A 15,955-nucleotide genomic window follows, 5' to 3' on the forward strand; every position below is an offset into this window, starting at 1 on the left:
CAATATCATCACACGTCCCTGTAGACCACACAAACCATAAACGTCTTTGAGCTCCAAACTACCATTAGATAGTTTTTATTGAACTCTCAGTCAATACTAAACCGGTTAGTTGGCAAGTTCATAATCACCTGAGGTAATATTCACAGTTCAGGAGATGGGGTCAAGCAAGAGCTGGATGTGCACGTGTGATTTCCGACTTTCACGATAAAAAGTGACAATGTTTAAAATACCCAATATTGATATTTTTTAAATATCAATACGCCACACCTCGCCTCCTGCCTCCTCTGGAGTCCATCGCTGATGCGAAGTGTCGCTTCCCGTCACCATGAGCTCATTCCTCTTCACAGAATCACCAATCCACAGCATCAGTCAGGGTGGAAGGGGCCGTAGAGGGTCACCAGGTCCAAGCACCCAGCTGTAGGAGCCCGTGACACGGGACTGTGTCCAGACCCTCCTGAGCTGTCGGACTCGGGTCCCTCGCGGCCGGGCACCGGGAGCGCTGCAGTGATGGCCGGCGAGGGCCGGTGCTCAGTCAAGGCGCAGCCCGGTCACTCGGCTTCACCTTCACACGCTCCCCGTCTCTCCGAAGCACCGCGGGGACGCCAACGGCCATGGGGCGGCATTTTTCCTCCGAGAAACGACACGGACGGCTCTAAAGTGGCGATGGCCGATGGCTTCGTGTCGCCGCGCATCCCCCAGCCGCTTCAAAATTCCGGCCACCGCCACCACGTGAAGGGCAGGTGGCGGGAGGCCGCTGGTTTTCATGTCCCCGAGTGGGCTGGCGAACCTGCAAAATGGCTGAGGGGCAGCGGGAGAGGCATCGCCGTGCCCGGCGGGGAGCGGAGACGAGAGGTGTTCCCGAGCCCCGCCGCGCTGCCCGGGCCGGCGCTCCTCGGGCGCGCCCGCCACCTCGGGTCCCTCGGCGATGGCCATGGGCGGCGGGGCGGCCACGCGGCGCCGGGGGACGGAAGGTGCCGGCAGGGCCGCCCGAGGCCCCGCGCCCGCCTCTCCCCGTGGTGACCTTGGGCGGGCGGCGCGGCCCTCCCCGCCGAGCGCCCGCTCCGGCACCCACCCCTCCCGCCCGCCCCTCTATTTTTATTTTTTTTATTATTATTTTTTATTTATTTATTTATTTTGGCCGCGGAAAGAGTTTGAGGCGGGGGGGGGGGGGGGGGCGGAGGGAGGAGTAGGGAGAGGAGGCCGCCGTCAGAGCGGCCCGGGGACTTTCCCGGAGGGAGGGCGCGGGGGGGACCCGTCCCGGTCCCGGTCCCTGCTCGGGGCGGGAGGCGGCGGCAGCGGGCGGGGTGTGAGGGGAGGGCGGGGGGCGCCGGCCCCGCCGCCGCGGGGGAGACGCGGCTCCCGGCGCTGTGCGCCCGAGCTGCTGCTGCTGCTGGTTACGCCAGCCCCGCCGCCTGCCTCTCCGCTCTCCTCGCCTCTGATTCTGCGCACAGCCAGCCCCAAAGCCTGTCATTCTGCAAAACACAGTTTACTCAACAGAGAGAGCGAGTGGGGGAGCGGGAGAGGTGGAGAGAGGGAGACGGCGCGGAGGAGACCAGTCCCGCACCCCAGCATGGCTTCGGGGGACCTTTACGAGGTACCGGGGGCCAGGGGCGGGCGGGCGGCGGGGGGGAGCCGGCCGGGGCGCCGCCGAGGGCAGCGGGGGCGCGTTCGGAGCCGCTCCGCCGAGCCCTCGTAGTTGCCGAAGAGCGGAGGAAATCGCCGAGGGAAGGGCTGGGGTGGGGGGAAAAGGGCTGGCGTGTGTGCCCGGGGGGGGCAGGGAGGGATGGAGCGACTCCCCTCCCTTCCCGCTGCCTCTCTCTTTCTCTTTCTCTCTCTACTTTCCATCGGGCTTGATCTTAGCAGGCCTTGCAAGAGGGAAGGAGGAAGGAGTGAAGGAGAGCGAGAGTTAGCGGTAGGATGGGGAGGCGATCGCGGTGTGATGAGCCCAGAGAGTGGAGAAAGTCCAGGTAAAGTCATAGGCGCTCTGGACGTGCTGAATGTGCAGATTAGTGCGAAAAAATGCGCCTTAGCGCTGCCGGGAGGCGCAGGGATGGAGGCGGCTCTGCGCCCGCTGTGCAAAGTGCAGAAGCCGGCGCCAGGTTGCTTCACCTCCTGCCCGGGGTGCTGCGGGGGCGGCGGGGGCGGCGGCCGGGCCGGGCCCCGGCTCCCCGCGGGCCGCAAAGTTTGGCGGGGGCCCCGCTCCGGGCGGCCCGGGGTGCGAGGTGGGGCGGCCCCCGGCCCCGCAGCCCGGCGTGCGCTGCCCTCCGGCCGCGGCGCGGCGACGGCGGCGGGGCAGCATCGGGCGACGGCGCCCGGCCGCCGGGTCGGGGACAAGCGGGGGAAAAGGAGCCGGCGGGCGGTGGGCGAGACCCAGTCGGATTTTGACGTCCAGCGCCCAGTTCTAATGCCCCAACTGAGAACGAGTCTAGCCACTCTTGCCACGCCAGAGAAGAAGAAGGGAGAAAGCTGAAATGAAAAATAAGACAGGCTGGACATGGGTGTTTGAAATAACCAGTTCCAGTAAGTGGAACCAGGATGGAAGTGTTAAAAACCCCAAACGTGACTGGATGTCCTACACTTCTTGGTCTGGAGCACCTCCTCAGGCTCCACGTTTCCTGGTGAAATGGCCGTTTGTATTGAGGTTCTCTGGAGTGCAGAATTTAAGAGCTAGGACAGAAACCACCACCTTCCAGTTGAAATTGTGTGCCAGTGATAGGTACTGCTCAACCATCAGGGTGTGCTTGGGTGTGAACTGCTGCTGTGGTTGGTTGGATATGGTTGGATTTATTCTCCGTTTGATGATCTTGATCTTGTAGGGTCTCAAGCGCAAGAAGTGCAGGATCTGACAGGTTTCACGTAGACAGTTTTCACTTTGTCTTTCAAAGTCTTTAGCAGAGGTCATAGCGAAGGGATGACATTGCTCTATTAGGATGGTGTTTTACTGTGTGTGACACAGACCGCCTCTGAAGTGAATGGCACTTAAACTCTCCTATGTGGTGTTAAATTATCGGAAGTACATGATGATCTGAATAGTGTCATTCACCTTTCCCCCCCCATTTTGCAGTATCTGTCATTTAACTTTGGAATTTTAAGGATTTTGTATATCAGCTGTATTGCTGTTGTGACTCCAGAATAGCTAGTGGGACTTCTGTGAAGAACAACTTTGACCCAAAAAAGTTAGCGATATAGTTTTAGGATTAGTAGTTTCTGGGATGCATAGGAGACCTTTGCCTGGTGTTGTCTGAGTTTTCTTTAGACGTTTGGATTAGTTCTAGAAAGAAATAAAGCTAGTATGTCTTAGGCTAATGGTAGCCATGCTGGTTTAGCTCTGACTCACCGTTAAAAAATTCTGCTGTTTTATGATCCTTGTATTGTAAGACGATGACGACGTTTGGTAGTTGGATGTGGGCAGTGTCCCTGTGTGACATCAAGTGAGGTTGCTCAAGTGAACCTGGTAGGTTCTGTGAGGGAGCAGGCTCACAGCCCAGTTTACAGGCAGTCTTAGGCCCAGTCTCTCTGCAGGCATTTGCATGGATGAATGTGAATTTTTCGTACTGTGGTTCAAAGCCTCTGAATCACTTCCTTTCTTTGTTACTCCATTCAAAATACTTTTGCTTATCATTGTACAATAAGGAAGAATTGTCTTCACCAGAACAGGCAGGTGGAAGAAGTGTGGCTGTTCCTTGTGTGAGGTGTTTGGAAAATTACCTGAACTGGTCATGGTGTAAAAAATTCACCTACATGTGGCAAAAAGTATGTACAGGGCTTCGGTTATCAATCCATTTGTATTTTGCATTTTGCGTTCTCTATGACAGGGGTCAGAAGAAATGTCTAGAAAGCTGAAGAGTTTGTATGTCTAATAGGCAATTGTGTAGATGGCTTCATTTAAAAGATGACTCCGTTTTGCCTCCCTGCTTTTTCCCCTTCCCAAAAAGCAGCTGCATCCATGGGATTTATTAGAAACAAGCTCTTAGAGCTGGGATGTCCCACACCAGTTTGCATGTGAGATGAGGTGCTTTGTGCCCTCAGAGAAATCCAAGTTCTTGATCAAATAAAACGTTATGTGGATCACAAGATGACTATTAAACAGTTTCAGGATTTTACCTTGAAATAATTTGGGACTGTGGGTGTAAATGAACAAATTGGGTCTTATGGTGGCATTCCAAAGGTATAGTGCACTCCTGATTCCCTTTTCACTCCTTAGTAATATCCAGATCCTTCAAGGATTCTTACTGAACTTCATCAAGTAAGACCAATAATTTACTCTGCAGTTTGGAGAGTTTAATGCTGGCTGAAAAATTATTTTTAAAGCCAATCATGATATAGAAGCCCTGATAAAGCACATGGAAAAAGTACAGTGTGTATATTGCCTATATGAACTCATCATACTTGATGACACCCAAGAAACTTTTATAAATTTTTAAGTTTGGGATATATATGTGCATATTTATCCTGTCAGTTCATTCATTTCCTCCTGTCATGTTATTTTAAAAGGCTTTTCAACCTTTTAAACTTAAAGATAAATTCAATTACTGCCTTTATATTGAAGCAAAATAAGATCACAGACAAAATAACCTCAATGTTTGGTTAGGTAGCTGCCTTTTTCCAGTTAGAATTGGCTTTTAATCATCTGAAATACCTCCTATTACATTTAGGTTAGGACTGTGAAACAGGCACCGATTTATTCTAGAAGGAAAAGAACACCCATTAAGAGTTCTGTGTTTACTGGTAGTGAGACCTATGTGTTAGAACCAAGACATTTTACAGCTGAAGATAATTATTCCATTATATGATAAAATTTAGGTGTTAGTTTTGATGTTTTTAAGTACATTTTTTTTCCTTTACCAATAAAGAATGTTGTGTATGTTTTTGTGTAATTCTCGGACTATATGAAATAGTGGTTTGGCTTTGCTTGACTTCCGTGTGCTTATGATTTCAAGCTTTTATGAGTGGGTGAAAGTGTCATGGAATATTCCTTTTTTTTCCTTTGCTTTTCCTCTTAAGAGGTAACCTGTTAAATATTAAAGACCTATGGTGCATGTTTCCTTAGAAATAATAATCTGAAAATAAAGGACTGACAAAAAAAGGGTCTTCAGAGTAGCCTTCAGTAAGGCTGCCCTGCTTTGCCTTGTGTTTCCCAATACACTGTTGGATGCATTGACAGGAAATACTCGTTCGTTTTGGGAACAGACAGAAAGGGAAATGTATTTACTCTTAAATACCAAGTTTGTTGATTTCTCATTAAATTTGTCAGTAACTTGAAGTAACATTTTTCACTTTCCAAGTACAATTCCATGTACATTATCTGAACCCAGACAGTTATCTCAGAAACTCTGGTATTTTAAGGCTATGAGATGGCTTTAGAAGGGAAAAAAATTCCATATGAACAGTGCTCCTAACTCTTTTTTCCTAGACCAGAGCATCCTTTTTACTGCAATAAAATCCTCCTTTACTGATGAATATGTGAACCAGTTATCAGTATCACAGAGATGCTCTTTAAACACATCTTGATGCTTTTTTTCATCTAATATTTTGGGAGTGTTGTAGGCAATGAACACCATTAGACTTTCAGGGATGATGAAGTTGAAATCTAAAGTGGTATTTTACTGTTGTGTCAGATTGTATTACAGCACCTTTGGTAAGTGATCTGAAGATTACAGCCAGTTCTCTGAAGGGGACTTAACATGTACGTGTTTCTGGATCACAGTAATAAAACCAGTCTTTAGAGCTCAATAGTTATTGCATTAAAGAGAAGAAGTGGCTTTTCTTTAAATGGCATCTTCTCACTGAAATGATGCAATGCCCATGGCCAGGAGCATGTCCACCACAGTGACACATTTCAGTTCAATCTTAGTTTATGCAGCAGTGTAAGAATGAGCTGCAGTTTCCTTCAGTCACACGATCCACCAGAAAGATAACACACTTTCAGATAATTGCAACATTTCCCATTTATACCTGCACTCAGGTACCAGCAAAGTCAAAACTTGAAGATAATAATGGCACTGTTTGGGCTGCTGAATCCCTATGACATGTGGAGACATGCAGATGGGAGAGAACAGGGTTGAATGCAAGGTTTGGCTTGAGATGCAGGGTTTAGAAAATCATCTTTGCTTTACAAGGAAATGCAAGTTTTTGAATGTTGTGCTTTCCATTTTGCATCACCTTCCATGGAGTTACTTTTTAGCAGAGATACATACTTAAACCTTCTTATTGAACTGAAAAGAAGAAATCTATCTTTTAATTGTTTCACATGTGTATTTTCTAAGACAGAGGTGACTTGGAAGAAGATGGTGTATTTTAGTAAAGGTTATTATTTCTCAAATCGACATGTATATTGATACAACTGCTCTGTGGTGAAGGAATAGGACTGACTTCACAAGCAGAAAATAGTGGCTCGAAATAGGATTTGGGGAATATGGAACAGTTAAGCACCTACTCCTTATGTACACTAGCAAGCTGTGGATGCAGTGGTCATTTCAGTAATACTGAGCTGGCACTCACAAGCGCTAAGATTTGGTTGTCTGTAACAACTTTTCATTTTTTTATTTAGTGGAAAGGCTATACTAACAACTATTTTGAAGAATCAGCTATTTATCAATACATTATCACTGATCTGTTCTCAAAATCAGCGTTTAGAAGACAACTGTCCTCAAAATCAAGTCATTGCCGAGCAGTATTACCTTCAGTAGGTAGCAATCCAGAAATTTTGTTGCCTGATTAAAGTTTTCAGGACTCTGTTCTAAATGTGGTGTGATTTGCAGTGCAGACTGTATTCTTCAATCCCAAACTGGGCAATCATCTGAGGTATAAATTGAAGTATAACGATGGTAACAAAGAGTAAACCAGAGGTCCCTTCTGCCCACATCATAGGACTTCTTTAAATTAAAGTTCAAAAGTGAGTGGGGTTCAAAAGCTACCTGGATAATGCTGCAATTTTCATTGTCTTACTAAGAAATTCCACTTTAGAGCTGCATATGGAACATTGCAATGCCCATGACTGTCTTGTTTACCTACAACATCACTGTTACCACAAGCCCAACTTCCTCATTACACAGTAAACTGCTGAGCATATTTTGGGACACCCAATACCAATTGATTTCTTGTTATAATCTTGATAAAGTGTTTTATCTGGCTCAAGTGTAGGTTGCTTCAAGGTGCAAATCTTAAGTATGTTCCTGCTTGGGAGGGACACTGAAATACATCCTTGTCACTCTGAAAAGCCTAAACATTTGAAGTGAAGGTACCACCAAAGCCACTGAACTGAACAGGCTTCCTTCCCTTCAGTGTCCAGGTTCGGTGCCCATAACTATCCATAGATTAAAATAGCACCATTTTTTGTAACACTTCCTGAATGACAAATAGAGAGCTTTATTTTGGGCTGGTCTTTGATTGAATATTAAAATGCAGCAATAAACTCATTGTGTAGTAATTGCTTCAGAAAGTTAAAACATTGGAAGAGAGACAGCTCAAATAATGGCAAAACTTAAATGTGGTCTAATATTGAAAGAAATGGGCTAATTTTTTTTTAAGTCAATGGAATGATTGTGATGGCCAGCTATGTTGTAAATAGCATTTCTTTGTCCATTCATTTGACTTTTAGCATTAGTACAGTTTCTTGGCTCTGTACATTTTCATCAGTGCAATCCCTTTTGTTGTTCTTTCTTATCCATATATTTTTCAGATAGTTTTTGCAACACATTTTATGGCACTGGCATCCTGACACTATAAAAAAAAATTATTAAATAATTAATTATTTCTTGCATTCAGATTATTAGAACAATATAATTAAAGTCAAATGTTTGTAATGTACATTCATGCAAATACAAATATTTTTGTTTTGACAAAAGTAAATTAATCCTTTCTGCTTGTTGAATTACAATGTCACACTCTTCGTTAAATAATAAAATTTTACATTGGTAATATTGCAACACTAAAAGGAAATACACTTCACTCTCTTCTACTACGCAGAGCAAATGTAGATTACAATACTATTTCAATACTATCTAATTACACATCTTGATATAAAATATTGCTGCAAATCTATTAGGTCTCTAAAGACTTTCACAAGAAATTGATATGATTGATCTGTGTGGAAAAGAATGATTCTTCTCATGCCTCACCAAAAAGAGGAATTAGGTTAACTCTTACAAAGTGGTAAAGCGTAACAGTATGTGTGGGAGACTACAACAAAACATTAAAACAAAACCATCATTTAAAACATCTGTCAGAAAGACAGTTTTGTCTGAAAAAAGCAAGTTCCCCTACTTGGGCTTTCCTAGATGTCTCACAGAACACCTACAAAATTTGCACCCCATTCCTTCAGAGGAGCAAACCAGAAAGAATGAGGATATTTTCTTTCTTCAGGTTCTTCACTGCATTTATTTAGATTTTGTTGGGGTTTTGTGAAATCATCTTCTATTAATCACTTATATGTGCTCATAGGGAATGGATTAAGAAGGAATACGAAGGACTACACAGTGCTAAGTCTGAGCTCCTTTGCATGCAGATTAGTAGCACCTGCCAAAAGAAATAGAATTAGCAGATATATGTGAACATGTCTTGGTTTGGACAAGAGTTAACATTTTTATAGGACATCTCATAGATCATAGGGTCAATATTTAGAGAAGAATGACTCTGGCTGCTGTAAACGGCTTTTCAAAAAATATTTTTGTAAGACCCCACAGGAGCAGCTGGTAACAAAATCAAGCTATGGTCCAGCAGGTTTGGTCATCTCTTGGACCATCTGGTTTACAGAGAGGTGTCTCTGAACAGAGGTTTCAAACACTGGTATTGGGACCTGTGTTGTATAACAGAGCCATCAATTACTTGAAAATAATCACATTTACTCTTGATAATTTATTAGGTTATTATTACAGTTGTCAAGAAAAAAGTTGACAATGAAGAGCTGAATGACAGCAACTGAAGTTCAATGCTTACAAATGCAAGCTAATGATCAAAGGCAAAATAATCCTGATTATACATGCATAAAAATGAGCCCTGAAGAAGCTGTTACTATTCTGGAGAAATCTTGGAATCATCATGGAAGGTTTCTGGGTGTGTCCATGTTGGTATTTTAATTTAGATCACGTGCCTGCTTTTGAAGTGAATCTCCCTGTGATCCCCAGTTACCACACCTCTGTTTGCATCACAGCATTGTCTTGGAGAGCAGTGACCACACTCCCTTCCAAAGGAACCAAACCAGGAAATGTCTTTCAGCTCCTAATGAGTGTCCAGTCCATGGGACCAGACTTCTGGCAAACAGACGTTTAGGTGTTATTAAAAAAGCAATTGAGGATGAAAGAGAAGATGATCGTCCTTGTGTCCCTGGGGAACATGGTGCTTCCACTTCTGCAGTTCTGCACCCACTGCCAGGAGACACAGAACTAGAAGTAATGCACAGAAGGGCCAATTAGGGTATTGCAGGGGATGGAGTGGCTATCAGTGAAATGACACCTTAGGACAACTTTCTGCCTGGGTAAAGAAGTGATTAAATGGTGTAGAAAAGACAGATGGAGGATGTTTAGTTAAGTCAGACATGAGTGCTATTTCTTATTGCAGAAGAAAAGATAATGCAGCAAAGGAAATAATTAGGCAAGTGATGGAGACAAGGGAAGTACTTCACGGTATTTAAATCTTGGAACTCTTTGCCATGGGATGTTGTGGAAATCAGATTTGTAAATTGTTTCAAAGAATGGTAAAACAGGTTCTTGGCAGATTGATCTCTTTATACTTTTCAGCACAAACCAATCTTTAAACTGCTAATCATGAGAAGCTGTGAGGGCAGAGCAAGGGCAGCACTTACTCTATAGATGCTGTTTTCTAAGCATCCAGTACTAATTTCTGTTTGAATATACAACATGTTGAGCTAAGTGGACCTTTAGTCTGACCTCGTATGGCAGTTCTTAGTTTTGTACTTACTACGGTCATTAAACAAACACAGTTATTGACTAAGGTGTTGATATGGTCTGAAGAGATCACAAACACACTTGCCTTACAAGCTGTATCCCAGTATTCTAATTCCTAAGCCTGTCAATTACTATCTTTGCAAAGCAAAGGACAAATCAGAAGAGTGGGTTTGGTTTCTGCTTGAGTCCTCAGAGTCAAGATTTAGAATCATAGAATCATTAAGTTTGAAAAAGCTTTCTAAGACCATTGAGTCCAACCATTAACCCACCATATTCACTGCTAAATCATGACCTCAGGTGCCATATCCACACGCCTTTTGAATACTTCCAAGGATGGTGATTCAACCACTGCCCAGGGCAGCCTATTCCACACTTCTGACAAGTTGCAGTGTGTGGTACAAGCAAACAAAAGAGTAGAAGAACAGAGGAGGTGATGAAGTAACATCGAATCAAACTGATGTAATAACAATAAAGTTTTGACTCCTTGTTGTAGCTCTGCTTAATAACTGGTGCTAAAGAGTTAAAGTAGAAAACATTCCAGTAAATGTACAGCATGAGGCAAACGATAAGAGTCAGTCTGGAAAGTTACATTAATGGAATAATATGTTTCTGATGAACAAAGCCAGGTTTCTCCTACTTAGGAAAGGAGAAACCTAAGAAAATCCTAGAAGAGCATTTCAGCCACAGCTTTCCCACATTTATGGTTTTGGATGGGATTCATAGACTTCCTTAATGCTGTACAGAATAGTCAGTCTGTCTTACCTGAATATACATCAAAAAGCCAGTAAATTTCAACAAACTTTTAACAAACCGATCAAGTGGTTATTGGGGTTTTTTTCCAGAAATGGTGTTTACTAATAAACTGATATATGAACAGTCTCATTTCTAACTGACTAGCCTGACCTGTCAAATTCTTTCACACATACACAATGAACTTTTTTGTGACATCACTTGGCAGTCATTCCAACAAAGGAGAGAGCATTGCTCATGTATCTTATTCTTAGTAATACAAGAGAAAATAAAGTGTGACATTGTATAGTTTTTCAAAAGACTACTTTATAAAATTTGTTTGACTCTGCTAATGGACTTGCCTTTAAATGTTATGCAGTTGAAATTTGCTCTCATATTTTTCATTTTTTGGGAAAGGGACAATTTTGCAAAATATGAAATGACATTAATACACCTAATGAATTTGTCTTCCAGAAATCTTTTGGGATAAGTTTCAGGTATTGTAGCATAGGAAATCTGACAGAAAAGGTGCTGGAGAAATGCTGAGAAGTAGGGTTCACATGGAAGGAAAAGGCACAGTAATGCTCACAGGGCTTGTAAATGGGTTCTGAGAGGAACTGCAGAGAAGTTGATCACAAAGTGTTTTGGTGATTAATGTAAGGGAGGAATAGCAGACTGCAGTGCAAATGGGAATGCATGAATTTAGGATGACACAGCACGGCAAGACCTTCATTGATGTGAAGTGACTGAATTTATCTCTACATAAGCAGAGGAAGTAGCAAACTTTCAGGTTCAGCAATGTTGCAACATAGCAGCAAAGCTTCAAATGAAATAGAAATATGACTCACATATCAAAAGCTATACAGGGAGGAGAAGGGAAACTTTGGGTCCCAAATAAAGTACTGGGAATTAGAGGGAAAACAACATTTATGTACCAAAAGTACTTCACATGATTCCAGGGGAAATAACCTGAAAGTTCTTGAAGGAATGATAAATACCTGGAAGAGGAGGGGCAATTAGAACTTTGTGATTCATCTGCAGTGACTGGAAGCAAAAGTCTGTTACAGAGTCCGGATGAATAAACTCAAGCTTTTCACAATCTGAAAATTGGAAAAGTTGAGAAAAAACTTCCACTATTATGTTCAGTAAATATTAGCACTGGTTCATCATTTTCTACTGTGCTGACAAGTCAGAACCAATGTACTACAACAGTCAGAAAAGGAGATGGTAGAGATGATAAAGAACTTAACAGTGTCGTTTTCATGTGGTCACTATTACAGACCTTATGCTACTGTTTGCTGCAGATTAATACATGGCGGTATGCAGTGTTAGTACAGTCAGCAGAATACATCACAGTATGGAAACAGTGATTAAAGTAACAGGAACCTGAAAGAAGCAATGAAAAAGAAGTTATTTCTGAGAGTGTTTTTTTGTGGTTTTTAGGGTATTTTGTTTGTTTCATTTTTTACAGTGGAAATGCAAAATGACCAGTTTTCTGTCTTTGTGTATAAAAACAGTGTGAGACAGGCAATTAAATAGACAGGCAGTTCAGGTAGCAAAATTTAATAAGACTCAATGTTCCTCTAACTTACCTTTATGGTCTGTTAATGTCTTATGTGCAGTAGAAGCCCTAATCATCTGTGCACTGATGATACACAGAAGATGTAACAGAAACACCAGAGAAAGTTTTACTTGATAATCTGTTATTACATATACCAATGAAATAGCTTCTCTTTCACCCTATACACACAGAAACCCTCAGGTTTCTTAAGAAAAGAAAAAGGGTAAGCCCTTGGCCAGCTTTTATGGCCTTCCCAATGCTACATTTTATTTGCCTCTTGGTGTCAAGAATGCTGATCATCAATTAACTGTGGGAAATGTGGGTCTCTCAGAGGAAAATATTTGAGTATTAATGTGCTGAGCAGCACCTTCAGGGCCCACGTGATTTGAATCGGCTCCTTCCTCTACTCTTCACTGGTTTGGGACCTTGAGCAGCATTCTGTACACAACAGTGATGTGTTAGTGCTTTTAGGGAAGCTGAAGTGTAAATACACCATCAGAATACACAGTGAGCAGGCTGCCTGTGTGGCCTGATGGAACTCAGGAGCCTCAGAGAGCTCTGCTCCTCCCCTGTCCTCACTCAGCATTTGGAGGCCATTGGAAGGAGACTTTTCACCAGCAGCAAATGACTTCCACTGCCTTTCCCATGCACTTGCATCAGGTGATAGGTTGAAGCAGGAGTGCCAAGGTGGCCTTGTCATCTCTTGCTGCTGACTAAGACCTGTGTGAACAGTCTGTTGTATAGCATTTATCAAATAGATCAAGATAATAAAAATTACAAGCTCCAAGGAAGACACTCCTTTTTTTTCATTGTATACATCCCAAGCTTTGCATTATTATTCTCATCAATCTTTTGTTGCACTAAGAACATGCTTTCATTGAAGAGCAGCGTGGTTCAACATGTGGATTACCAGTTGTAGTTCATAATCTCCTATGAGCTGCCTCTTGCTGCTCACGAAGCATTAAGAAATTGCCAGAATTGATGGAAAACTGTTTTCTCCCAGCTGAATAGCATCTCCCCGGCTTTGTCATGGGCACCACAAAGGATGACAGATCTTTTTCCTGCATTGTTTGACCGTCCTGTGCTTTGGCTTTCTGACATGACATCACTTTCAGCATTTCTAGTGAGTGCCTCTCGGAAGCAGTATCGGGTATTGCAGTGGCACAGGGTGACCACTTACTGACAAGCTGCTGTGGGCTGTGATTCAAATTGTTCTGCAACTGTGCTGCTGTTAGTTTTTGTGCTTCATCCACTCATGTCAACCACCACTGACAACCTGTTCCGTTTAGAAAAAAGGGAGCTCTCCTTTTAACATGAACTGAACCTTCTATTTGTACCGTGACTGATGGAATTTCCTCCCTTGCTATTAACTGGTACTCTTGTAGCCTCTTTAGTTTGCAGGGAAAAAAAAGGTCTTGCTTACTGATCAATAAGAGATGTAGTTTACATACAGGTTTTATTTCGGATATGCAGTCTGCATTGGTGATATATCTTAGGTTTACACAACATTTGATTTTCTGTAGTCCTTCTGAAGATATAGGTCTAAAGGACAGTTGACAAAACAAGGACAATATTTTTTAAAGTTTTTTTTTAATCACAAGGCAGAATTCCTTTAGTTAACTGAAATAAATTCTGCTTTAATGTAACACTTTTCTAAGATGTCCAGATTCCCTTACTAATTCTAGGATTTTGTAGAGCTCAGAAGAGCTTTAACAGAACATCTTACTTCATGTCCAGCCGCTGTTGCTCCTGTTACCACCAAAAAGCAGCCATTCTACGATAAAAAGCTTCTTAAAAGTTGCAGTGTAATGGCAGTTGATCTTTCCAAGTGTTTGGTTAGACACCGAGGATGTTGTTCAGTACTGAGAAATCACCAAGGTATGTTTTGGATGTACATTTAAATACGTATGCTTTCACAGGCATTGAGGGGATATCTGGGGATTGCCTACAGATATTTAGTAGTTGATATATCACTTATTCACGATTTGGGAAGTACTTGAGAAGTAAGCCTCAGGGTTAGCAGAGGAGCTGTGTGATAAGCCTTAGATCTCAGAGAAGAGCTGATAGCAAGACCTACCTTTTCATTCCCCCTCTGATTATACGGTAGCGCAGTACGGCTTTGCAGAGACAGATGCAGCCTAACCGAGGAGGCAGAGGATGAGCCAGGGCTGGTTTACAGTCAGTTTTGAGGCTTTTTTTCTTTTGAAGTGACTAGTCTGTAGTTCCATTTCTGAGAAGGTTACTTGAACCTGTGACTCAAACAGAGACCTCTCTGAACACGGTAAACCGGTAGCTGCAGCATTTGTGGGACAGAAACTGCCGAGTGCTCAGAGCACGTTCCCCTCTGCAAACATGGTGGCAGCTGCTTTCGATCTGTGGCTTCTCACTGCTATTGTGTGAGGGAATCACACTCTGAGTTTCAAGAGCCACAACAGAGAGTAAGTAAAGCTGTGGCTCATTTAGGACTGGGTGTTATTTTAATGAGCTTAATAAATCCTATATAGGACTGAAAGTTTCTTTAGAGTTCTCAGTCCTGCAAAGCAGCGTTCTCAGTCTGACCTTTGAGCCTTGTGCACTGCAGAGCTCTGAAAACTGCACCAGTTCTGTGCTGCACCAATTTCAGCAACATCAGCAACCCCAGTGGAAGTAGCTCACCCATTTTAGCAGCTGTTCTCAGCATCAAGTTGATCAGACATTGAACTGCAAAGGGCTTCCACTGCCACAGCTCACCATGGTCACAGACACGCGCTGAAGTTCAGGAGGTCCACACTCACATAGAAACAAAATTACTTGCTTTGTGAAAGAAGTGCCCACAGAAGATAAGAGTTGGAATTCTGTTAACCAAACTCATCACATGATTAAAGCTGAAATGTTCATGAATGTTAATATTGTTCTTGTAAAGCATGAATGGCAGGGATTCATTCCATCTACAGTATGGACACTGACCTTCAAAGAGAAAAATTCATTACAGCAGCATTTATCTCACTTTTGGCAAAGCAGGGTGATGAACTGGTATAATTTTTTTTTTTAAAGTACTATCACAGCTGTTTTCTGGCTATGTTACAGTTTTATTAATGGATGTATATTGTAAGTTACCTATCCTTAGACAGTCTACTTTGGAACAGTCAAACTAAAAAATTGCTTTTATAAAATTATTTCAGTATGGTTTAATACCAAATGCTGAGAAATATGGTACCTATACCAAGAAAATTAAAAGCCCTAGGGCTAAATATTTTTATAAAAGTCACTTAAAAAACAGAAGTTCAACCAACTAAGTTGACCTTGGTTGTTACAGTGCTGAAGAGCTTTGGTTGTGCACAGCTATACCTACAGCACTGTTTGAATAACTTATCAGAATCTGTCAGTGGTGTAAGGTTGTGACTTCTACTAATATAAAATCTGCAGGTTTTGATTCAGATGATTAGGGAAATGTCCAACGTGCCATTGAAAAGGCTTTCAGGTATCTAAACCCACAAGATACCTGAGGCTTTGGCCCTTAAGTGGAAATATTCACAATTTCCCAGAATGTTCCTGGAGCAAAGGATTGTGTCTCTCTTCCAGGAAAAGGATGGCATCCTAGAGCACAACAGGGTTGCTGCATCTTTCCTTATGGTGCTGCTCGTTTTTGTGTGAGTGTAGCTCAGACAAGCAGTAAATCTCCCATGTGGCATATGGATAAGGCAGTCCCTTCACCAGCAGGGATGTACAATTTGGGCAATACACAGACATTTCAAAATCATTCCTAATCCCAAACCACTTG

The 15,955-nt window shown here is 42.9% G+C and overlaps 1 protein-coding gene across 1 annotated transcript in view; it reads left to right on the plus strand.

The window, feature by feature from the left end:
* Positions 1–1,379: 1,379 nt before the first annotated feature.
* The window catches only part of CDYL2 (chromodomain Y like 2), a 59,259-nt gene continuing 44,683 nt past the window's right edge, over positions 1,380–15,955 (plus strand). The window contains exon 1 of the mRNA XM_014874474.2: positions 1,380–1,594. Coding sequence (XP_014729960.2) covers positions 1,571–1,594 — 24 coding nt within the window. The 5' untranslated portion in view covers positions 1,380–1,570. The remainder of the gene's footprint in view (positions 1,595–15,955) is intronic.

This window comes from Sturnus vulgaris, chromosome 12, assembly GCF_052056855.1.
Source record: "Sturnus vulgaris isolate bStuVul1 chromosome 12, bStuVul1.hap1, whole genome shotgun sequence".
Taxonomy (NCBI): domain Eukaryota; kingdom Metazoa; phylum Chordata; class Aves; order Passeriformes; family Sturnidae; genus Sturnus; species Sturnus vulgaris.